This window comes from Pyrgilauda ruficollis, unplaced genomic scaffold, assembly GCF_017590135.1.
Source record: "Pyrgilauda ruficollis isolate IOZ18807 unplaced genomic scaffold, ASM1759013v1 scaffold12, whole genome shotgun sequence".
Classification (NCBI taxonomy): domain Eukaryota; kingdom Metazoa; phylum Chordata; class Aves; order Passeriformes; family Passeridae; genus Pyrgilauda; species Pyrgilauda ruficollis.
In genome coordinates, this window is record NW_024510321.1 from 6744593 (window position 1) to 6771110 (window position 26518).

Sequence of the window (26518 nt, forward strand, 5' to 3'; positions counted from 1 at the left end):
TCTTCAGACAGAATCTCAGCTCAACCTGACAGTGAACATGGGGTGCATCCCACGTCTAGTGCAAGTGACTGGGGGTTGGCCTCAGTAACCTCCTTCACCAGATCACAAGGATTAAGTTAACTGCAGTGAAAATAAATATCTGCCCTGCATGGCAAATCCATCTCTGTGGCTTCATCCATGGCTTTGGCATCTTCCTGGGAAATGGATAGTCAGATCCCTCTAGATTGCCCTGGTGCAACTGAAACCTGCGTTTCACTAATTGATCCTGCAGCAGATTATCACCCCCAGAAGCAGGGCATTTATTGAGAGGTGTGAACAGTGTGCTATGCACAGATGAAATATTCTGTGTGGTTGTTTACAGTCAACAGAATAAGCCTTGCACCTCTTTGTGGAAGAACTGTACAAAACATGGCTGAAATAACAGGATTGTCGATGACGGTCAGTGGGAGATACTCGAACCCTCTGAGTAAGACTGCATCTTTCTGTTGTGTAAACTGCTCCACAAGGATGAGCAAAACAATACATTCCTGCCCCATTAGCCTTGGGGAAGATTAATGCCCTCTAATCTACGCTAAATAAACTCTGAAGCATGAAGTCCCACACTCAGCTGCTTGTGAATTAATAGGGATCACCCTGAAATTGCTATTATGAAATGCAAATATTTGCAAAAGAACAATTAAAAAATATTCCTGAAGTGCAACGAAAGGCTTGTCAGTCATGTTTGTGGTATGCACGGGGACAGTCAGGAGACAAACACTAATGAATCCCAGGGCAGAAATCTGTGGTAAAACCCCATTAGCCCATTGGCAGTGGGTGATGGCACAGCATCTAACACTGGAAAATAATTCCACCCAGTAATCAGAGGGCTTGGCTTAGGATGTCCCAGTTTTGATTCTTTGGACAGTTTGTTTGCATACACCTGTATTTTCAGAAAGCTGCAGTACATGCCTCACAGTAAATCTACTTCAAACACTTGCTGATACAGCTCAAACTGATCTCATCTGCCCTGATCTGAAATTTTGTGTTAGCTAAAGTGATAAAAGAATCCCGGTAAACCTAAATTATCAAATGAAAAAGGCAATTTTCTCATTTATACTCCATTAGTTTTTTTAGTTATTGCTAGGAAAGCTCTAAAATGCTTAGGCCATAAAATAAACATGTGGCTTAATGTACAGTATGTGTACTTAAGAGGATGATGGCATCTGCAGTAACTGCTCTGCACTGCTATAGTAATGGGATGCACAAATTAAGCAACAGCATATATCAAGTAAAGCATACAAAAATGTATGGCAAAAAGTAACAAGCCTTCTGCTTTTTTTTTTTTTTTTTTTTTTTTTTTTTTTTTTTTTTAAAGAACTCTAATTGCTAAAAAGAAGAAATCACCAATATCTACACCTACAACACAAAATTGCAGCATGGTTGATTTTGATTGATGCTCATCACCTCTGTGCCAGCAAAACTGTGTGATATTGTTATTTTTAACATGTCACTGATTAGAAGTTTATGAAAGCTCCCCTTCCCAAATTAAATTCAATGATATATTTTCCAGAGTTGAAGTTAAACAATTAGCCTAATATGGTCTCAAGCACACAATACTCATAAGATTTTGGGAAAAAAGCACCCCAGATTCTTACGTCACGGAGATGTAGGACAGCAGATGAAAAAGCATCCAAGTATTCACTTTTGAAAATGAAATTAATAGCCTAGATCACTTAGGTACCTTCAATAATTTTACTCTCAGGCCCTTCATTCAAACATACCAGAGTACTTTCTATCAATAATGTAAATTCTTTAGAAGAGTGCCACAACTAAACCTGTGAAATCACAGAAGCAAGATTGCATATCCAAACCATTTACAGACATATTTTAGCATTACTTTGCAACAGTAGGCATTAGGCTTTTGAGAACACATGAATCTCTGAAATTCAATCTTTGTGCTGCTTTACCCCTTCATGCTCAGTTCAAATAGGTGTCCTGCAGAACAAGGAGTGAGCAAAGCCTCTGCAGAGAGCTGCAACAAATGCCTGGATCAGACAAACTCGATGAGAGTCATAAAATGCAGACTGGAGATTTCTTCTTCAGCCAGGCTTTTACAGAAATACACTTTCCTGGCTAAAAAGGATGGCACAGCGGAGCTTTACAAAGGGAAATGCAAAGATATGAAGGGGAGAATCCCATTTTCTTCCTCAGTAATCCCATAAAACCAACAATCTCTTTCCATAACAGCTCAAGACAATTACCTGACTGCTGACAGGACCTTTCCCATCACCTGAGGGGAGCCTATGCTCTCTTTTTCTGTGCTGTCAGTGCCAGGTACATGGTCAGAGTTGTGCTCATTATCCCCTGGCTTCCCATTAATGTGACCAACACGTTTTTCTCCCCAGCTGCAACAACCATGCAAGCCTCTTTTACTCATAGTTCAGATTTTCTTCCTGTCATGGCACAAAGCTGAAAAGTAAACAACAGTTAAGAAAACATTTGCTTGCCAAAGCCTGGCATGAGAAGGTGCAAGCTCTTGCCAGAGCCTGGACCTGTGTTTGCTCACACCCACAGCACTGTTTAGTGCTCCAGCTTGGCACTGTATGGGAACAATCACCATCCTCTTCAGGCCCTCACTCTTATTCAGTCTTTGAGAAGTTACAAAATATAACAGGACACTGTTTTCTGAGACTATATTGACTGCACTAATTACCCACAATATTGTATATTTGCTATTAAGAACATGAATGTGTGCTTTCAAAGTGTGACATTCAGGGCTTCAAGGATGTAGGAGGAATTAGATGGATTGTTCTGTCACTTAATCCGAGGCTTTGATGTACTTAAAAAAATTTGTTTAAAACCCCAAAAAAACAGAATACACATTTTAACTGTTGAACTTTTACCAGCTAAAGCAGTTTGTAAGGACCCTATAACTATGTGGTTACAACAGAAGATACACAGTTAAGGTCAGGTCACGATTTCCAAGAACATTCACAGGGACTGAGGATGAGGAAAACGAGGGATGGATTCTGCAGGAACCTTCAGGAGACTGAGCTGCTCACTGGGGAAGGGCCTTGAGTATTGCATTCACTTCCTCTGCCACCGCTGTCAAAGCAAACTCAAACTGCTCCTGTGGAGAGAACAAATGCACACCCTGAATAAGAAAACAAAACACTTTCCACAAAGCCTGGCGCTCTATTCCGCGGCTGAACGTCCTCAAGACATTGTTAAAAATATGAATATGCAGGATGAACTGTACACTGCAATGGAAAGGAACAAAATGTTCTGGGATTATTGATGTCATATAACATGTTTGACAGCATCTCAAAGCCGGAGTCATTTTAATGGAGAAAAATGTTAGTAGCAGAACCCAAGCTATTGGGACAGGATGATATATTGCCATTGCATGGTCAGAAGGGTTTGGGAGTAGCTGATCACCAGCCATTTCCTTCTGCCACAGAGATGGGAACTCAATACATTATTGAAATATGAAGAAAGTGAGAGGCTGTAAAGCAGAGACTTTGGCTTTTTTCAGGACTGTTTCTAGTTGAAAGAATCTAAAATAAATATCTCTTCCCCTGATATCTATTATATAGAACAATATCTGGGTTTTGGCTTACCTGTCATTGATCTTTTTAAACCTCTCTTTTTAATGTCCTTTCCACACTCACAAATTACTCAATTTTGTTAAGACCACTCCTATATAAGAAATACTTGGGAAGGCTTTTCTCTGCTATTAATTTACTGTAACCTCAACACCAAAATGATCTACCAGCTTCTGTGCTGGGTTGGCAGAGGTGTGAAGGACACAGCTGTGAATGGCTACTTCTTCTAAGTGCAACCCTAACACACTCCTGAACTGTGTAGTCCTACAGAAGGACAAAGCAGTTTTAAATTCTCAAGGTTAACAGGTGTTATATTTTCCAAGCAAGTAATTTTTTTCTCAGTAATTTAGCTTACTGAAATAACTGCCTGGGTGATTTGGAGTTTGAGACTTTCCAGTGGAAAGTTTTCTCAAAATATAGGCAAATCAAAGACACCAGATAAGGACTGTGGAGAAATTCCTGGATTTTTTGGAAGTACTCCAGAGGTTTAAGCCAGCTGGGGTCAAGAGCTGCTGAGGAACCGACTCTGAGGATGTAGGTTTGAGATGCACCCTGCAAAGCATCCCAAGATCACTGCTGGGATATTGCCTGTGTCTGAAGGTCTGTACCTCTGGCATCTCAGTTGGTGCTGCCAGGGGCTGTGTGGGGTGGTTACAGAACACAGCCACCCCCAAAAGTGATCACTGAACCAATAACATTAATTTTCCACAGTGTTTCATTTTACTGCAGAAATGTACAGGAAGGGTGAAAGAACAAAATACAGATGTACAACTCATAGTTCAGAAAGGCAGCTGACTCTTAATTTCTGCAATCCAGTGCCAGCCTTCTCTGCCTTGTCTCACCCAACTGCAGTCAGCTCCCATGTGGAGATGCTTCAGAGAAGCAATGATGGGCACAGTGCCAGAGCAGAAAAAGCAGAATAAAACTCAGAATAATTTCTCAGTGACACTGCCATTCAAGAATTTTGCTGTCTGCTTGGTGCTGTCAAAGTGGCATCCATGTACACTTGCTGGACTGCAGCCAACAGCTTTTAATCAGACATCAATTCACCCTAAAGAGTAGGACTCATCCTCAGTAGGCACTGAAAATAGTGTGCATGACTTCCTAAGGCTCCCTGCACTGTCTGCAATTAAAGGAAACACTGGGAATACTGGGGGCCATCCAGGAGCATCAGTTGTATTTTAACTGGAGCACAATGAGTATGTGAGGAGCTGAAGAGCAGCAGGGTCAGAGAGGACAAATATGGGTCATTTTGGGGCAGAACTAAACTGGGTGCTTGTACCAGCTCAAAAAGCCTGAGAAAGAGTGTCTGCCTCGCCCAGGGACTGAGCAACAGGCAGTGAGACCTTAGTGACTGAGGCAAAACAATTCACAGAGCATAATCTGCACAGCCAGAGCTCAGAACTGACTGCAGTAAAGGGACAGCAGAGCAGACACGAGATGTGTGGGGACATGGCCTGTCCATGGCCAGCTGAGCTCTTCCCCCTCCATCCTTCTGCATAACACACCCAGGCGAAAGGCAGGGAGTGCAGCTTCCACTGATGTGCATCACCACCCTCCCAGGAAAAGCCTTCCACACCTTCCACACCTTCCACACTTTTCCACGAGGACAATTGCAGTTAGAGCAAATTAATGTCAGTAATTTTTAAAGGAGATCAGTTTGTTGTTTTGTACAGCTACACTGCCATTCACATATTCTATTTGCATATACAAGACTGCCTGGAGATGAATTTTAACATCTAGCTTTGCCTAGAAAACAGAGCTGGACAGACATTCTGTGGTGTCAGTTCACCTATAATGCAGAGGTGACAAGAATATACTTAATAAAAATAACTATGGCTATGTTTCATTAAGTCTATAGATAAAAATTCCCAGAAAAACAAAGTGAGTTCATGTAGCATATATAACACAGTAAGGAATCTATCTACTATTATAGATTGTGAGAGGATATAGGAGACAGGAAAAAAAAAATTCCCATCACAGAGAATACACTTCCTCCTTCATTACTTTTTCCTCTCATATGTGACATATCAATTCTATTTTACAATTTCCCTACCAAAAAAAAAAAAAAAAAAGAAGAAACCCAACAAACCCACAAACCCTCTATTATGCTTCTCAGAAATACAGAATGTCGTTATGATAATTTCATTACAATTTATTATATACAGTGCTTCTGAATTAAAGATCCTTTCCAGAAGACAAAATGCTGCAAACAAATCTTTCCCATGCCTATTGGAAAGGTGGAGCGCTGCCTGCTGGAAACAAAATAACATTGCTGAAGGAAGTTGGTGTTTATTTTGCCTAGGGATATTCTGTAATTGGCATTTCTAACCTGACTTTTAATCCATCGTTTTAAATTACTCCAAGAGTCTAATACTCCTCATTTGTATTCAGTTGGGAAAGCACAGGGGTTTGTTTAAATCCATCAGAAAAATTCTCTGGGGATCATGCATTGCTAGCATGTAACCAGATATTTATAATTTGCAAGACATTAGCTTGAATAAGTTATTTGGGTGGTTTTGAGAAAATGACAATGATGGAAGAAGGAGCAAGAGGAGAGATAAGCAATATCCTGAGAAAATTTTTCATCCTGGATGAAAACACAGGATACATTTGTTTTCTGGAGCTCTTCCAGACAAATGTTTGGAGGGAAAAACCATGTCTTGAGGGAGGTTTTCATGGCACTCAGGTAACTATTGCTGAGCTAAGTAGGAGAAGTTGTTCACATAACCTCATTCTTTGGTTCTGGAGCGATGTTTTTCCTTCTGTTGAAGGCAATAAGCCATAATTTCTCTGCCCTGAAAAGAAAACTGGAATCTGAGCTCTCTGTTGCCACAGAGCTGCGACATATTTTGAATGCATTTGCAGAGTAGTCCAGTATTTGCATCTTACCTCAGAGTAAATATATATGACATTGGATACTGTGTGCTATTTGCCTTTTGTTCCAGTTGGAACAATCAAAGCAGAAGAAAGACTTGTGCAATTTTATGTCTTCCTTGCAGATAAAGATTAGTTAAGTTTTGACTGGCTCATCTTTATTTTTCATGCACTTACTTAATTGGTAATAATAATTAACATTCCCCAAGCTGTTCTTCAGCAGTATTTTGCCCTAGTATTAGTGGGAAATAAAATAATCGGGAAGAGATTCAGGAAAAATTATGAACCAATGATTTCTGCAACACACATTTATTTCACCTTTGCCCCTCAGCAATTTCAACTCCCTAAACACTGCAGAATTCCCTATCAGTTCCAGCCTGGCCAAGACAGAGTGCTGTCCCATTGCTCTTGTTACTCAGTTTGGGACTATAACTATCATTTGACATTTTATAAGGCCATAAACAGATTTATTTCACCTTCATACCATGAAAGAGTTTTTTTACTGTCATATTTGCAGCTCTTAACTTGCAGCACATATCCCACAATATCATTCCATACATCACTGGAATTGTTAATAACAGAAAGTTTCATTTCTTATTTAAGAGACTAGAATTGCACCATCAGCTACTATGTTTAGAAGTTTTACACTGTAGAAAAAATGTCAAAACTATTACAACTGACAGGAATTTGAGAGTTAGGCATTCATCTCACCAAAGTGTAAAAATATAGTTACCATGTTACATCCATAAAGGCTGATGCAAGCTCCTCCATTCAAAGATACTAAAAATTACTTGATTCCCTGTAAAACTTTATTTCCTTTAATTCAAAACTTCTGAGTTATTTTTTTCAGAAAAAAATATCAAATGCAGCAGTTACATTCTCTTTAATGAGTAGAAGCTTAAAAATATTACATGCACAGTTAAGCACAGATACTCTAAGAAAATAATCCATAGTTCAGGCTGAAAGCAAGAACATTCTTTCAAACGCACATTTTCTTTAGCAGGCTATAGATTGTTGTCTTGACTGCCCTTCATATATGGTAATCAAGATAGATGCTGGAGATGTTACAAGAAAGAACAGTAAACACCAAAGAAAGTAACCCAGATAAATCTCCAACATAAATAAACCTCAGTTGGTAGGGAGCCAAACAGAGTAATCAGCAAGCGACCTGTGTTAAATTAGGTCATACCCTTTCTCTTCTGTCATGAAAACAACTACTGTGAAAGACCTTTAATGTATTTAAAATCCCAGTGGATTTATTGACAGTACCTTTGTCTGGACCATGCCTGGTCTCTGGTCCCTCAAGTGCTCCAGGGTAGCAGCAATATCAATCTCTTTAGCACCTGCAACAAACCACAAATTGGGCTGAGTTCAGAGCACAAGATAATCCATGCTGCATCTGTCAATCTCTTGCTATCGGGTTCCCTTTGGGCTAACAGTCCAATTGAAAATTATTGCATCCATCTCTCAGCAGACTTGGCAGGCAGCTGCAATTTTTGTCTTCATATAGAAAAATAAGAGGTTGGGGCACCTTTTACTAACATTAATTCAAGAGAAGCCAGAGAAAAACAAATTCTTAAAAATGTCTCTGCACCAGAGCAGAATATATTTTGTGGAACCTGAGGGTCTGTCATGGCAATGCTACTGAGCATCCCTTTGTCACTTCTAAGAGTATGCACTGAATTAAGGACCTGAACCACACAAAGATTAATGCTGTAAAAACAAGATTTAGGTGACCTTTTGTAACCTGCAGCTGACATCCAGAAAACCTGTCTGTGACTTCCTAGTTCAGGACCTGTCAGACCACCTTGCTGTGTGGTCACTGTTTCACCTGGCCAGTCTATGGCATTTTGTTTAGGTTCTACTCTGGGTGTCTGGACACGGCTGCCCTGGAGCCATGGGTAGCACCAGGGCACGTGAAGCAGGCACAGACAGCCTGGCTGGGACTGCCTCCCTGCCCCATGGACATGGAGGAGCTTCCTTTCAACACTTGAACTATGGAGATCAAAGCAAGTCCTTGAACCTCTTCCCTTTCTTATAATCCACAAAGATTAGAGAAAGGAAGGGGACAGGGAGTTGCTGATTTCCTCCTCAATTTCCTCCAGTGACTGATATTTCAAGACCACCCTCCTCATTCTCCTTAAGCGCCTAATCTGATGTTTTATGAAGGGATTGAGGGGGAATCAGGATTTTGGTCCTTCCTGTATGAGCTTCAAGAATAGAAGCCTGGCTGGAAATCCTTTGAGGTGAAAAGTTCACATGCAGAATTTGGCCTTCTTGTATCTGCTCCCTTCTGCATCTTGCAAGAACATGTCACAGTACCAAGGCACCAGGCAGATGGGCAGGGGGTCACCCTAATGCCAGTGTAACCACCCCATCCCTGCTCCACTGTGCCCTACTGCCCTGGGTGGCTGTTCATTCTCCTAGGGCTATTGTGGGCCCATAGCTACAGGAGCTTGGAAACGTGCTGACCTCAGGTCTCTCCTTTTTTTTGTACATTCACTTTTGTCATTGGATGGTTTATCAAGGGCAGGGATTGGCCACAATTTTGGAATCTGCTCTGTTTCAAGGGATACTCAATGGTGTGCTCTGAAGAAGACTTGTCAACTGCTTCCTGCTGCCTGGTCCTACAAATTTCCTGAGCCATCCTCTAACAATTTCAGACTTCGTTCTGGAGGCATTTAAATATTCCCAAATATTCACAGGGGTCTCAGTGGCCAACTTGTGGGCCATGCACCTAGAGCATTGCTGCTGCAATGGAACTTGTACTCGTCTAGGACACATACTTGTTGAATTCCCAGAACTGGATTTGCAGAACTGGACCCAACACTTATCACTCTTCCTACAACTCTTGCAATTTAAGGACTTGTCTACCTGTAGTTGGGCTCACATCAATGCAAACATCATGCACCTCCTCATTCACCCAACTCAACTTTATAGCTCAGCACCATCTTTCAAAAAATTCAGAAAAGTAATAAATAGTGAATGATTTCATTAGGTTTCCTTGATAAAAATATTAAATTATATTTAAAAATAGCATCAACTCTACAAGTATAATTTGGAATATGTTCTTCAAATAAATGAAAATATGTTCTTCAGCTGTATCAGAAATGGAATGAATTCTTTCAGTAAATAGAATAGTGAAAACTTAGAAGTGGTATCTTACAGACAGTTTTGCTAATTACCACGGGCTGGGACATTGCATGCCTTTTGCTCCCCACCCCTCCCCATGATTTACACGGATGAGCTTGGAAAAAAAAAAATAGAAGGTTTTATTTTAAAATTAAAAACTCCCAAATCTCCTTACAACAGAGCAAAGCAATACTTAGATACACTGTAAAGTCTGATAACAGTGACAGTAATTAAACCTTAAATCTGTTTCAGGTTTTGCAGTGGCAATTCATCTGGAAAGCATCACTAAAGGTACCCTCTTCACAAACCCTAACACTGGTGTAACACAGTAACTCTCTTCAGTGATTACTCTCACACACACATGTGCAATTACAGGGGATTTTCCTGTTCCACCACAGCTGTGAATGGAAGCAGAGCTGTGTGAGTGCTGCACATGCTTTACAGCCTCACTCATAGCCTCATTTGATTACCAGGAAATAAAACTTTCCAGTAGCATCTTGGTTCAAAGTAAGAGCAATCCTCCTTTCAGAAAGTAAGATACGAGAAATATTTATGACACTGCAATCCATGGACAAGGCTATCCACAGTTCTGAGCTTCCCAGGTGTATGCTGCAAGCATGAACCCAGAGATCCTCCCACTGCAGCTGGCAGCTCAAGTACCCATGACTGGAACATGTATGTCCTCCCACCACTGAGGGATGATCTTTATTTGAAAATACTCTTCCCTCAGGACAAAAAGAGAAAAGGTTTATGACAAGACAGAGTTATGCTCTTTAATGGCCAGACAGGCTTTTGTGTTTACCTTTGAAAGAGTTAATTCCTCCATTTCTGTGATGCAGATTGCAGCATTTACTAGTGAACTGATGTTTGCTTTTTTATCATCATTAAGGGAATGACATGACTAATAGTACGAACAACACTTGATTAAAAAATCCTGATTTAGCAAAACACCAAAGCATATGCGTGCACTGGAACATAAGAACAGTCCTAGTGGGCTGGTGTGCTTAATGGGAAGCTTGTTCTAAAGCGTTTTGTCAGTAAAGTCCCTAAAACATCAGTTTTTACTCACTAGTGCCCCTAGTCCATGTGTTGTGACCAGCAGGTCACCCAAAAGCATTTCAGATGTCCTCAGCCATAGGTAATTTTAAGGAAAAGCAGAGCAAATCGAGTGTCTTGTTGAGATGCCATTGGCTTAGAGACAATCCAAAGCAGAGACAGGGATTGGTTTGCTACACCATTTTTTCCACCTCTGAATGCCTTGAATACTACAGTGATGGGAAATACGTAAGTGCCTGGAGAGACTGATCAATGAAACTTAGTGCTGCAAAGACAGGACGCTGTTTCAGAAGAAAAACATCTTGGAACAAGAAAATTCACAGGACAGGAGATGAAATCAATGGCATAGGAAAAAGCCAGCATGACTTGTTCTCTCTCTACATGAGTAAGCCTCTCTTCCTCCTCTGCATCCACATGTTCTGCATCTATTCCCTTGTTGTGACGAAAACAAATGTGTTTAAATATATATTGCTAGTCCTCTATTAAACCTCATTTTGTGATGAGGGCTTTTTTCTATTCAAGCTTAGGATACTCCGCTGCTGGATTATGTAAATTCAGCTCACTACCACTGGCATGTGCAATAGTCTGTAAAAAGTTTTCTGGTGACAGACACAGACAAAGAAAGAGATTTTCAAGGCACAAAGGGAGGTCTGAACCCAACCTGCCTTCACAGGTGAGAAGAGCTCAGTGTTTAAGGGCAGCATGAACTTTCAACTCTCTTTGGAATTATTTTGCTGAAATCTGACACAAATTCAACACTTTCTTTGCCATGCTGAGGCTTTCTCTTTCATCTGGGAGTATGACAATATGGCATTACATTCTACAGTACCCAATAACAATTTATTTATGTTTTTGAGCCAGTTCAGGTGGCAAAAATTACAGCATATGCTACATGACATCGGGAAAGAGGACTATTGTATCTAAGGACATTAGGGTCAAATCATGCTCTTACTGAGATGGCTGCAAAATATCCACACACTGCTAAGGCATTGAAGCATTGTTTATCTGGAAAGCCCACACAAACTAAATTTGATGTAGTGGTTCAGAGCAAAAGCTAGACAAGCTTGATCTACTGATTTCAAGGATATACAATTATTGGAAGTGTTTTGCTTAGGCTTCTAAACTATTAAGTCCAATAATAGATGCAGATGTCAATTTATTGGCATACAACAATCTACAGGAAGGGTTAAAAATACTAGGCTGGAGAGCAAGTTACATTTGGAAAAGAAAACAAAATATGTCAAAAATACAGTATTTTTAGTCTTTTCTTCCCACCAATATATATGTATCTGCCACTGGTTTCAGAAGTTAAAGAGAGGGATAAAACCAGTAAAGAACTGCCTTTTCACCTTTTGACTGTATCTTACTTTGCAGGGAATAAATTTGGGTTGTGTATGTGACAGGCTTTTTCACAATGGATTTCATTGCTTGTTTTAAATGAACATACAAATGTAACTTAGTGTGAGACTGAGCTAATATTGTACCAACAGAATTGTGAAAAATGACTGTGCAATGTGCTATTTTTTTTTAACAGAACATACATTTGCAGCAATACACTGTGAGCCAGATACTGCCAGCCTCCCCCTGCCCCTAGCAGTTCAGTGAGCTGGCTGAGTAAATACCTCTGAAAGCACTTCCCCACCAGTGCAAGCCAGATTTTAACTTCAGTAATTAACTATCATCTTCCTAAAGGCTTGAAGCATTCACAGTGAGTGCACAACAACCCACATCAGGAACATTAACTGGATAAACTAAAAGAAAACAGGAGAAGATGCAAGCTGAATGATATTTTGCCCCCAAGGAGAGAAGAGGTTTCTGAAGTTTAGGGTCATATCCTTTGCAGCCCTTTTTCTCCCCGCAGGCATGAATGCTGGATGCATGCTGGCACTTAGCAGCTGGTGCTCCTGATTAGCAGATCTCAAGGGGTTAAAGTGTTTGCCCTTAGACAGTTGTGTAAGTGGAGTATCCAGCATGTCATAAAAACATGGGTAAATTCCCTTTTTCTCCTGCAATAAATAACAACCCAGCCTAATTCTGCTGCAATAGGCTCCATGAGGTGACCAGCAGCTCACAATATTTAAAATCACTGTGAATTACCTAATGTTAGTTTTATGACTATAATAATGAAAGCTTCCCTCTCTTCTCATTCCCCTAGACATGGCAGGGGTCCTATTTTGCTAAGCACAAGACACATGAGAAACACTCAGTGGAGGATGGTCCATTCCACACTCTAGCAGTACTGCTGTCACTATGATGGCACAGGAATATGACAATGTTTGTCAAGAGGACTAACATCTCTAAATGTATCAGCTGGGAAGAAAAAATGAAGGCAAATCATTAAAAAGTTTTTTTTCATATTCAGCAAACTACAGAGTTTGTGCATCTGAAAATGTGCTGAGTTGGTTTTTTTTTCAGTTTTAAGAACAATCACCATTGTTACATAAATGCATGAGAAGTTTTAGTTTAATTAAGGTAATCTTTGAGATTTTTACGTAATAGGCTTCAACATACACTGAAAGCAAAGTCAAATGTTCTATTTTATTCAGTACTAATGAAAAGTGCAGTGTAGATTCTGTGAGACTGATAGAATTTTATATTAAAGCTCTGTCTTAAAAGGAATATTTTAGATTCTAGATGCTCTGAATTTCCTGTGTATTTATAAAAATAAAATGATGTTTAAATACTTCATCAAAGCAGTTATTTGTGGGGGGTTTCCTTTTAAACAGCCCAAAGTCAAGAATTTTCTTTGTGAATGCTTCACAAATACATTTTGCTCATAAATATTAAATTAAAAAGGATTTTTATAGTTGGGAAAAACTTCCAGATATACCTCAAAAATATATAACTCTGTAGAACAGCTATAAATTTGTTACTGTGATTCCTAAAGGCTGGCTTGGTCATTAGGGGCTATGTTTAGATAGATTTCAGTTCTCTTCCAGACTGAGATTTTGACTTCCTGCTAAATGATTTAGCCACTTGGGCTAAATCATTAAATTCACCCTATGTTTCACACCATCATTTATAAAATGAACCTCTTTTTCCCCTACCTAATGAGTTGTTATGAAAGCAAATCCATTAATGACTATAAGGCACTTGGATACTAGAGAGGTGAAGACCTAGATAGATCCTCTTTTTTTTTTTTTTTTCCTTCCCAATACCCTTTGCACCTTTCTCAGCTCTCTTTCTGTTCTCATTGACCATAAAGTGATCACAATACTGAATATGTGAGGTAGGAGTTGTGCTGAGCAGTTGTAAAGGGGGGGTTATTAGCACCTTACAATTTCTCCTTCAGGAAATTATGATGATCAGTGTGGGAATAAGCATTTATCCCAACAGAAAAAAAATGGAGTACTAAGAACAACACAGAAATGACCCGTCAAACGCCTTTCTTTTTGTAGCAGAAAGTATTCAGCTTCATTCTAGTCAGATATTACCTGCCTAATGCATCTTTTTATATTTATTATATTGTATAGATTTTGAATTAGGCCTTGAAGGGCAAAGGGACTTGTTAGCTAGGATTAAAAACTAGCTTGTTAAAATCTTGAAGGGACAGTCTTTACTACACTTCTTTCTGCTGTTGTTGTTAGAAGCTGAAAAAGAACCAATTAGTGTTTGCAGGATGCTGCTGATCACAGCCTTTGGCCTCGGATCCTGCATGGCTCAGTGTTCCCAGGCAGCTGGGAGAGATGCGGAAGATACACTTGCGATAACGTGAGACAGCAAAAACACACTTGAGAAAGAAAATAAGGGGAAACAATAGAGTGCCAGTGAGGACACTAAGCTGTCTCACCACAGTGTGCCAGTGTTTAGGAAGAACACAAGTGTTTGTCATGTTTGGGTGACGGCTGCATGACTCATGTCTAAAAGTGGCGCGTCACGGTCAGAGCAAACGCGCGCGCAGCGCCTTCACGCCGCCTTTCTTCCCTCCCCATCTGAAGACTGACAAAGAGGCTTTCTTTGGTACTGCATTTTCTGCCACTTTTCTGCATTCAGCTCTGCCACAGCAAGGGGATAGTGAACTATGGAGACCGAAGGACAAACAGTAAATAGATCCAGGTCTGTCAGGAGCCCAATACACAAACATACCCATCTACACTTCTGTCTGCCTTAGTGTATAGAGACAGAAGTGGCCTCTCTGGGGACTTAGAAGGATAAATCAGCACTCATGGACTATTACACTGTCACAGCCATGCTGTTTCCAATGTCTAATGTATCTGGACATAGCACAGATATGCTGTAGATTTGCAAATCTCCTAAAGCCCTACATGTCTCCAGCTTCCCACTGAGAGCTTCTAAAGGAAGGCTCATGTAGCTGCCCCAGCAAGTGTTTGCCCCATTGAGTACTTAATGTTGCAGCAAAACATTTAATCACACCATATGAGGGGCAAACTCAATCTGATTAAAGAGAAAAGGGTCATAACTAGGGGGAGTGTAACACCACTTCTTCACTGACCATTAGTTTTAATAGCAAACCGGTAATATTTACTAACTAGCTTAGTCTCAAAGGCCCAACCTCATCTCATCTACTCCAGCCATCCTTGAAGTTGGAATTGGAGTTAGTCATCTCCTCTCTCAACAGCTAAGAGAGAGAGGGTAAGCTCTGATGGGCAATTCATTTACCTGAGAATTACCCTCCAGAGGTGTCTATCGTTCCACTTGATGACTGAGGAGACCCAGACAACTAGGTTAGGTGAGATGCTTAACACTGGATGTTTTATATTCCTAAAGTTAGCTGGAATGAACCTGGGCTGAAAAGAGCTGAGTTTCTGCTCTTCACTTCTGGATTCACAAATGCTAGAATCTGCTAAAGCTTACAATGTTTGAGATCTCTGCTTTGTGTCTGTAGCCTTCCGTATTTCCTTTACTTCCACATTTGGTGATTTTGAGGGAAATGACAGAAGAAAGGCAACATGGAACCACAATAAAAAGATAAACCAGCAGTACAGTGTAGTGAAGGCCATGGAAGTGAAAAATGTGTCCTATGAGTAACTGCTGTTTGCAAAATGCTCTGATGCAAAGAAACAAGAGTATTTTCTTCCTTCAACTTGCATTGTCTAAGTGCCCACTAAATAAAAAACGCTTGTAAGTATTAGAGATAAAAAAGCGGCCTGAACATCAGCTAGAAACTACAAAAATAAAAGCAATTTTCATTTGTAGTTATCCAGATGTCTGCTGCTGTAGCTCTGCTCTTGGCCAGGAGGATCATTTGACACTTTCATGGAAAGAGAAAAGCATCAGCAAAATCCTAGTGAGGGGTACACTTTTAAAGATAACAAAAAAGATTAATGTATTCAGGTTGGCATTTTCATTATAAGCTTATTCACTCTTTGAGATGAACAAAACCTGTGTGTGTGTGTGTGTAGTTAGGGATGGACCCAGCCTCTGCCTGAGTCAGTGAACTGTCTGTAATTTCAGACAAAATACACAAGTGCTTCTATGCACCTAAAAACCCAAATTAAAATTGCATTACCTTTATTAAAAAGAAAACCAAACCAAAACAACTTCAACAGAAGTACCCAATGGGCAAAGCAAGCATGTAAGTGGAGAAGGGAGTGCTTAAATAAAAGCAAAGTAATTAAAATTATTGTGACAGTCATACACACACAGAGTATACATTACATATATGCATTACATAATGTGTTACTGTTTACACATTTTGTATTAATACTCAAAGATTGCATGCAATAAATGTACAAATGTGATATGGCTTTGTCAGTACACAATCCAAAGGAAGGTGACCCTGAAGATGGAAGACATAGGTACAATCTAATATTTTAAAAAATGATACAGGAAAATAATGCTTCTAAGTTTTACACTAATTTGAACAGCCTTTCAGGGATAGAAATTCATTGCTGACATGTCAGTTTTTAAGTTAATATCCTTTGTCAATGCAGAAAAAAAAACATGCAGAAACCACTCATTGTAACTGAATGCAAATGGATGCTAATTTGAGGACCAATCCTTCCTCACTTCCACTGTGTGTGAGAATTGTCACATCACATTCTATACGCGATAGGAATTGTTTCTCTTTTACAATTAGATTTCCTCCACCCTCCCCAGAAGTTAAAAGTAAAATGAATATGCCTAAATTACTACATAAGAACTGCTACGGAAATAGATGCTAATGAGTTTTATTCCATATGGGGTAAAATATCCCATAATCACCTATTGTCACTGTAGAAAATACCAGTGCATGCATCTAAATTCAACTTACGTGTGCATGTGCAGACACACACACATACACAAAGCACATACAGAACAAGCATTGTAAATGTGCTGTTACTTCCTGCTAATAGGTGTTCCCCAGGATCAGCTCCCATGGAGTTTTACACAATTTGCTGCTTTTAGTATCTCTTCCAGAAACTCTTGGTACATTACCTGGAAGGCATTTGATCTCCACGTGATGAATCGAACACGAACAAAGTTAAGATGCTTATTGCAAAAATGACATTTATGAGAACATGTCTCACTTGGCCTTAAAAAAATCTTGAAGCCCCCTTTGGAAAATATGCATTTTCTTTCCAGGAGACACAGAAGTAGCTCGCCTACATAAATCTATTAAATTGTAAGAACTACATTTTACATTAGTTTCATTTTACATTGCATGTAGGTGGTAAAGCTCTCACAAGACAGTACATGGAGTGACCTGAATAAAAGATGCAACTGTTATGGATTCATAAATAAGGACAAACTCTTTAAACAGAGTTTATCCTTAAAAGTGACTAAACTGGTCCAGCTTTAGGAACTGTGGAATAACTACACTTTAGTACCAAAGTGTACCCTTTACAGGCAGAAGACCACCAATGGTCAATTGAACACTCCTCTGCTGCATGAGATTAGCTACCGAAAAATAAATGGTTTCACTCCCTGTACATAAACTTCCTTTTCCAAACATGTGCCCAGCTGCTTTCAAAGCAGGAGCACAGGACTTCTGTGACCCAGCTTTTCCACTTTTCCATATCCTAACCTACCCATGGTGGGAAAAACGCCGCACAAATTCCTTATCTGCTTGTCTCCTCCTTAGTTTCAGTCAATGACCTCTTGTTTTCAAATTAGTCACTATCTCAAGCTGCTTACTGACATCAATACATTTCTTTCAGGGTCTTCCAGCACTCTGTGGGGACCCCCCTTCGTGCTCCCTCTCCCAAGGAACAGCCCATGCCTGATCAGTCTTTCTTCACAATTCATTTGCCCCTAACCCTGGATAATTAGGATTGCTTTCTGCCATACTTTCCTACTCCGAAGTCGTTTCCCATAAAATCCTCAGAATATCAAGTAACTAAAGAAATATGGATCTTTTAGGGTAATCCCTGACCAATAAATTATATCTATATATATTTTTAAAAAAAGCCAAAGAAATTGTAGCAATAACATGTTTGCTTTTTGCTTGAAATCTTTATATTCTGTAAAGGAAACCGCCTAAAAATGCAGACCATATAACATACAGTGGGAAACATCAACCAAGAACCAAGAACTTTCCCCATGGTCACTAATTCATTTCAGAACAGAAGCTTGTAGAACATGCTACATTTTTATCTTCCTTTTATGAACTATTAATTGATGACTCCATACAGGCAATAACATGCAAAAAGCTTTAAAGCATCAGATGTCCAAATGTGCTTTTCAAAGGAAATGAACACTATTTTAAACAGCTTTTTCTAAACAGTAAGAGTTTGCTGAGCACCTCAGGCTGGACCATGAAAAACTATCCTATACATTCCCTATACCCTTGTGCATGTAGCTGGGGGCCCAGCTCTCATAGTGATTAATTATCTGCTGGGAAAGGCTGCAAGAACGAGCACTATTTGCCTAATTGTGTTTCCAGGGTAACTCATTACATAAAAGTTACAATACATAAATGCAGCTCATTGGAAAAAGCAGCCTTATAACATATGATATGTTTACATGGGCACGAGCAGCTTCCTTTGGAAACTGAAACAGCAGCATTTCAGATGTACATGGTTGGCATTACTGCTGCTGAGAACTGAGGCAGTCTTGGGGACAGCACAACAGTAAACAAAACAAACCCCAATTTTTTGGCTCTCTATTTTTTCTTCTGTGTTCCTAGAGATAATAATCTGTCTCACCCAAATCTCAAAGACCAGGCATGTAATTAATTCAAATTTAGACCCTGAAAACAATTATATTTTTAAATCCTGAGTTTTTCTGCTGTAAATTGTTTTCCTAGAATACCACCTATTTCTAATCCCACTTTTTGACCCTCTAACTATTATTACCTTAAAAAAAAGGAAAAAGAAATTTTTCCATTTACACTTGATATTCTCTCAACCTCTGAAGAAAAGCAGTACATTAATTTTTTTTTTTTATGGGAGAAGCTTGATCTTGGGCTGAGGAAATATTTCCTCATTCATCAAAAGCATGTCAGAAATAGTCAGCTCAGATTTGTATCAGAACAACAGAACAATAGAATTTTCTCAGACTTTGCATAAGGACTCAAAAATAAGCAGATTGAATCCATTTTAACACGAGTATGGGCAAGCATTTCCTTTCATAAAATCCTTTCAGAGAGGAGCTAACCCCACAACTTCATTATGATTGTTAAATCCAAACAGCAGATAAGCAAAACCTCAGCAAGAGTTCAGATTAGCCCAAATCATTTGATCACGATGAGTCAGAAGGCGAATTAAGGAATCTTTTGTTTTGCCTTAAAATGTCACGGTATAAACTGCATCTGCTCAGGAGCTGACTCACAAGACCCTCAGACAATAGGGTTGCAGGGGCAAGGAAAGGACTTGGGGAGATAACCTCCACAGCCAGCCCTGGCCAGAGTGTGTGTGCTCATCAATTATAATCCAAGCCTTTGAATGCAAGAGAATAAACCGTTGGTTCGGCTTTGCTAAATCAAATCTTTTTTGCTGGGTTTTAGAATTTGGAAATCAATACTTTAAAAGGATTTTAAAATTCATATTCGCCTTCCCTTTGACTCATCTCGTTTCAGCTAGTTCAAACACAAGAAAATGGATGGTCAGCAAACCCTAAGCAGCTGCTGGCTGGATGAATATCTAAAAATCAAACTATTATCTACACTATCCAAGCCTCACAGTTGAGAAAAATGAAAGTGGGAAGACTCATAATCTCTCTCTTTTTTTTTTTTTTGTGTTTTTGCCAAAAACACTCAATAAAAATGTCTTGCAATATATCACACTTTTAGTCACTACAATAAGCCTGCAGGAAAGACATGAAATGAGAAAATTCTCGACTTTTCTCTAGATCACACAAAAAGAGAAAAAATCTGATCAGCTCAGCATTATTGCGAGTTTGAGGGGAGGACGAAATATCAAGTAGACTAAATCTAAATCATCTTATCTTCCCTAGTAACAAAGGATAAAACTTGTAAACACATCAGGAACGTTGAAATTCTCAGCAGAAATCAGCCTCAGAGAAACAGTCCCTATGAAAAATCCAGCAAGCATTGTTATCTACAGCAACAATCCATTATAATTTTTTGTATTTATTTAAATCATGAAAATGCACATGGGCTGAACTAAATCACTTCTCACTTCTTCTCACTAAATCACTTCTCAGCTTCTAACTAAAAACTAAGGCTTGTGCTAAGATGGCTGTCACTGAAATGAGAGGTGATTTGGTAACTGTCTTAAAACTTTAACACCCATGTACAAATATTATAGTTATCATAGTTAAATAGGTACCATAACTGAAACATGTTAAATAGTATTAAAATGTGTTACTGTAAGGCCAGATTCAGCACTGTCTCATTTTTCTTATTGCCTTGATGGACATAGGATCAACGTATCACAGAATCACAGAGCACCAGGTTGGAATGGGACCTCAAGGATCAACTTGTTCAAACTTTCTAGGCAATAGCATATGAAGCGAGAAAGAAAAAAAATTATAGTAATAAACTCTATGATAAATAGCTACATTAATTATTGGAACAATGAAACAAAAGGATCTACTTTGCATTGAAACTTCCAGCTGACACGACACAGGAATGATAGCACAGGATAGACACTCTGTGCTCTCTGCTTATTCCAGTATCTCAGATTATTTCATATGGATGTTAGGAATAAGTGCACAGATGCAGTCATTGCGTTTACTGCACTGAGGACAGTGAAATTCATTAAGAACCTCCCCCAACAGCAAATCTGTCCCAGTGCCCCTGTGAGCTCCTGCACATCTTTCCACCAGCTCAATTCACCCTCCAAGTACACCATGGGAGCATTTCTGCTCTCATTACCAACTTTTACCGTCCTGCAAGTGCCCTGAGCTGAGATACTTTGCTTCTTTAAATTTTCATTCCTCAAAATTCCCTTCCTCAAAGGGGCTGGGGCGTCAAATTGATGTGGCAGATGTCAAACAGAAAATCCTCCCCAACTTGATTTCTTTTCCCCTGCTTTAGGTTTTAGGAACAGGTCTCTTGTTGGTGGTTTTCAGCATCTAAAATAGTATGACGGTTGGCAACAGCAGGGTAGTAGAAGATATGAATTTATAACGCGTTTAATAGACTAAGTGTTAGCACTAATTCAATGAGCAGTAGAAGAAATTGTAAATGACAAAGGCATTTACAGTTAACTGTCTAAGAGAATTCAGGGAAGTAAATCATTACATGAAAAAGGAGCTCCTTTGCCCAACCTATTAAAGACCCCACTAAAGAGCCAAGGTATTTATTGATTGCTTTCTACTTTCCCACTGCTGAAACTAAGTACTCCTCTATTTACTTTGATTTAAAAATGCATTATTGTCTACTTTCTAATAAACCAGGCCATGGAACAAGAAACTCAAATTATTCTAAGTTTATTCTTAAAAGTCTGTGGTGGTTTTTTTTTTGAAAGACTGAAGGCCTTAATCCTTAAAAGCCTTTTTGAAAGAAGGGTTCCTCGATGCTGGCCCTGCAGCTGGGCCCAGATTGAAAGTGCACTTACATTTTTATGTTCAGCGCTGAAGGACTCTGAAGTTAGCCCTCGCACTGCACATAAAAGCTTTGGAAAGGGCATTCTTTGCCACTCGTGCAATTCATTCTCTAAGAAAAGGAAATGGAAAGAAAGATTTCATGTCCAGGGCTTCAGGCCTTTGATCATTTGATGAACATTGGATCCTCAACCTGGGCCTCCAGCTTCTCAGGCCAGACAAAGAGGGCCCCGGCCGCACAGGCTGGGCCGCGGCTCCCGCCCGAACAAAACCTTTGGCGGCCGCACAGTGTGACAGCCTGGGAAAGGCCCACCTCAGCAGGGCTGAGATGCCCGCTCTGCCCTTTGATCTTTCATTTAAACTCCAGCCAAAGCACCAGGTCAGGGGATTTCGCGTCGCACACCCCCACGGGCAGAGGGGAGCAGGTCAAGAACAAAATGGGGGTGACCGATCTCCAAAAAGCCCTGTGACGCCTTTCTCTGGCCAGTTTCACATGACTTGTCTGGCATTGTGCAGCGCTAAGCCCACACTTAAAATGGAATTTGACATTACATGGTACAATGGAGTCAATAAATGGCATTCTTCAGTGCTTTTACAACAAAGTCAACCCTCCCTTAAGTGGCTGAAAGCCTCAAGCTAGAAAATACTCCTCATTTACTTCTATATGCCAATAAATTGCATATACTTTAAATCTAGTTTTCATTATGGCTTCTCACTGCTGATAGCCGAAATGAGTGAACAAACACTTAACAAAGGTCCACATTAATTTTACGATGTACCATTGCTTCTATTTTTAAAGTCTAGGTTGTCACGTGGCAAGTAACAAGCATTGGAAATATCTCCATATTCCTTCACAGAGCAAAAACCTATTTTCCAACGAGCATGAAAAACTAATCTCATCCCACTGAAAAATTTATTTTCAGTACAGCGCAAAGGAGAAGACAAACATATAACTTCTTTTAGCATCAGTGGCAAGTTCCACATGATGCTTGCGGGCAGAAAATTCAGTCCATGTTTGATGAGACATGTTAACAGAATCTGGGGAGAAAAAAAAGAAAAGCTAAAATCTTCTTTCCAAAGGGACCGGATACCACCATGTCCCAGAGGACTGGAATATTCAGGATGCAGCAGCAGATGACTGCAAAGCATGGAAAGTATTTTTAAACTACATATAAAAATATGTCTGTGTTGGAAGACTTCAAAGAAATGCTGTAAAAGATTAGAATTCAAAGAATTAAATATTGTTTCTCTCTATAAATTAGTATGTTTTTACAACTAATCCTTTTTCAATAAATACACGTGTGTGCATAATGCCAGACGCAGCTTAAGAATTCAGGCTAAGAATAAATAAAGGCAAATTTCTTTTTGTTTATTTGGTCAGGTTTAGATGTTCAGTCTCACCCTCCTTCCTTCTGAAGACAGTATCAGCATTAAAAATTTGTTCAGTTCTAACAAAGATTATTTCCGAGTATCTCAAGTACTTCCCATCATGAACAATTTACCAATCAAGGAAAAAAAAGGGAATGGTCCCAATTTCTAGGGAATCTGTAGGTTGTTCATTTTAACAAACAAGTTTATGTTTAGTTGACAGATTATTTCCCACATCATAAAATTACATATCACAGATGAGACTTCTAAGAAACAGAAAAGTTAAATACATTGTTCAATACTGAACAGATAGTGCCAGAACTGGCAATGGAGATTTATTTTCAGTCCTCTGTCCTGTTCACTACAGTCTTTTTCCTTGTAAGAAACAAATCTGTGCCAGACCCGAGGCCCTTTCTGGTACCACCATTTCTACACGCATTGGTGGCAATGGGCAGCTCCAAAAAGGAAAATATTCACATCTGACTGTCATGGTGGGGCAGGTAACACCCACGTGGGCAACAGCCACGACACAGCCCAGGACCCAGATCCTGTAACTGCTAAATTAGGGTTGTGCAGCCCCAAGGCATCTCTTGTAAAAACGGTAATAATTACTTTAAATGATAAATTTAGAAATTCAAATAGTTCTCAACAGCACAAACACACCTCTCATTCACAAAGCATTTGTGTTTGGTATGAAAATAAAACTACAGAACATTCAGGAAAGAGTACAATTTGCCTCTAATTTATTCTCAGATTTTCTGTGAATTTGCTCCCCCACTGTTGTCATGGCAACACAAGCACATATTTCAGTACTGAGGAAGTAAGAAGCCTTTCGATTCTCACCTTTGGCCATTTTATTGAGAACCATGTCAATTAGAATGTAGGTTCCACTTCTTCCCGCACCATCGCTGCCAAAAGAAAAGGATAAAGAAAAAATAAAGCCTATCAGTGTGCATCTAGACTCAACATGAAGGTACCTGCCCTTAATGTTACAGTGTTACACATGGTGGGAGAGGAGAGAATGAGGGGTTAAAGGAGGGTACTGAGAGAGGAGAGAAAGCTTGCACTGAATAAACACAAGCTGGTTATGGAAGATTAACTACTACCCTGCACGGATAACAGGGCTTTGTTTTGATTTTTTAAGCCAAGTTGTGTTTTTGCAAGAAAAGCATTTTAAACAACGGTGGAAACCCTTAAACCAGGACACCATTTCTATTAAAAAAGTGTACGTATAGTGACCTTACAGTCACTTATGTAGGAGATGAAAAGCTCAGAGTAAGTTTGACTAGAACTTTATCTAGAACAGTAAAAAATGCTGCAGAATGCATTTGAGCACAGTGGTCAGAGGGAATGCAGAGATCTGCCCAAGAACAAATATTTAATTACTGAGGACTGCAATCTTTCTTTACTATACATGAGTCGTTTGTTTTTTCTCTGTACCTTTCCCTTTAATTCTTCCCTAGTAACAATGACCAGAAAGAATTATCTTGTTATTTTAAGAAATAGCTTTAACTTTTGTATATCCATAGCCCTTCCTGAGAGACGTGAGACCAAGCCTCAGGAGGGGCAAAGCTCTCTAATCTGAATGCAGCTTGTGTCCCTTTCAGAGAGCAACGTGTAATTGCCAGCGTGATGCTCTTTTAGAGCTGCTGTTAGCAAACACAATTAAGACTTTAAGTAAAAGCTTTTTTTCTTTCCCTCCCCAAAATTTTCACAAAGGTACATGTGTGACCCATTAGGCTGGTATGTAGTTTTATTAATTAAGCCATTATTTTTATTGATAGCTCAATTTGTGTAGAAGAATTAATGAAAGAAAAAAATAACAGAACAGCGTGAGGTACGTTATTGCATTCTGTATACAGTCTGCTATGAAACTTAATTTCTGTAGACAGAGATTTTTTTTTCTTTCAGTTACTAGATCATTGTTTAGAGAAAAGGAGCAAGTGGTAATAATTTTTTTTCCTCTGCCTATGAAGGGAACAAAGACACAATCTTATTAGTTAAGCTGAATAATGAGAGACAAGACAGCAATCAAGCCAAATAAAAACAAAAACTCCTGAGCTCATGGTAGATATTTCCATCCAACACGGTAAGGAAATAGCAAGAAATTTGAAGGCTCTTTATTGTGCATCAAATCATTCCTTTCTCACGTTTCCTGAAGGCAATGCAGACCAGCCCCCTCTGGAGCATTCAGCTCCTTGCACCCTCAGTCTGAGCCACACGTGAGAAACACGTCCCCTCCCTCCTCACTCCCATCCAAAGGGAAGGCAAGCATCCTGCCTCTTAGCAGGGCTCTTTTTCTGTCTTCATTATCTACAAGGATATTTTTGATTAGTAAGTCAGAACCCCCAATGGCAAAACCCAACATTAATGTTATTATGGTAAACTTTTCCACTGAACTGCCTGACAGCTTTCGTGTGCATCTATCACATTGTCACGCCTAAAAATTGTCTGTGCTTAAAGAATTACTCAATCTCTGGGCAGGTTTCCACTCCATGATATCGCCCTCTTCTTACCCTGATTGCTAAAAACAAGTAAAGAAGAAATAAAACATAACTGGGTGTTAATAAAATAAAGCAGACTAAATTGGGAGGGCATGCAAAAAACAACTGTAATTTTGAAGGAGGTGTACGAAATTGAAGTGCTACTTATACTAGAAAGCGTGGCCATACATTGTTGAGTCGTGGCTCAAAATCTAAAAAATCATATTGAAGGATAATTTTATGATGAAAACAGATCTTAAGTATTAAATCACATTAAAATTCAATTGAATTATACTTAAATTATACTTAAAACTTTTAGCCTACCTCACTGTTTAGTGATTCATGTAAAGTTTTAATTTGCCCACTTTGTTTATATCTATATTAAATTCTTACACATACAGATCTCTCTAAAGCTATTTTAGAAATTGTACTTGCCTGCAATGAACAACTACTGGACAAGAGCGACCCCTGTAGCACTTGTTTACTTTTCTGAAATAAAACAGACACAAGAAATTAATTAAGCATATTATATACTGTTTCTTTCACCAACTGTCAAAAATAAGCAATAAGAAAATGTAAATATTACTGTCTTTGAAGGAATACTCAGGTTGATAGTTTCCTAATACAACAAGCAATTAGGTAGATAATCTTCTTTGAAGTTTGATTCTGGTTTGCTGCCCAAGAAATCCCAGAAAACATTCCATTATTACTGTTGTCTGGGCAAAACAAAAGAGCTATTTTCTCAAATGATTAATTTTTTAGCTCCAAAACTAAGACTATATTGAGATGCCTTGATTTTGAGGCAAACTTTGAGTTCATGAACTTGCTCCAGGAAATATCAAGGGTCATCAAACAAAATTAAAAAAGGCTATTCCACTACACTTTGTACAATGTGTGCTGATCTGTAACACCACTTCTTCCCAGAAAAGCAAATGCCAAATCTCCTGAAACGCTTCTTAAAAATTCTAAAATGTAATCTTATCATAGTAAAAATAACTAAACCCATCAGTAAGCTTTGGTTCTACTACTTTAGTTCTATTGCAAAAGTGTTATATATTTGATATTTACACATTGTTGTCTTCGACAGCTTCCTGGTTAAACATTTGCAGTGGCAAGAGAATATATGTG

The 26518-nt window shown here is 39.2% G+C and overlaps 1 protein-coding gene across 1 annotated transcript in view; it reads right to left on the reverse strand.

The window, feature by feature from the left end:
• Positions 1 to 2891: 2891 nt before the first annotated feature.
• Positions 2892 to 26518, reverse strand: part of PTPRN2 (protein tyrosine phosphatase receptor type N2) — a 630254-nt gene continuing 606627 nt past the window's right edge. Inside the window, exons 20-23 of the mRNA XM_041487587.1 lie at positions 25826 to 25879; positions 23751 to 23815; positions 7731 to 7804; positions 2892 to 3109 (exon numbers count right to left, since the gene is read on the reverse strand). Of these exons, the coding sequence (XP_041343521.1) occupies positions 3038 to 3109; positions 7731 to 7804; positions 23751 to 23815; positions 25826 to 25879 (265 nt within the window). The 3' untranslated portion in view covers positions 2892 to 3037. The remainder of the gene's footprint in view (positions 3110 to 7730; positions 7805 to 23750; positions 23816 to 25825; positions 25880 to 26518) is intronic.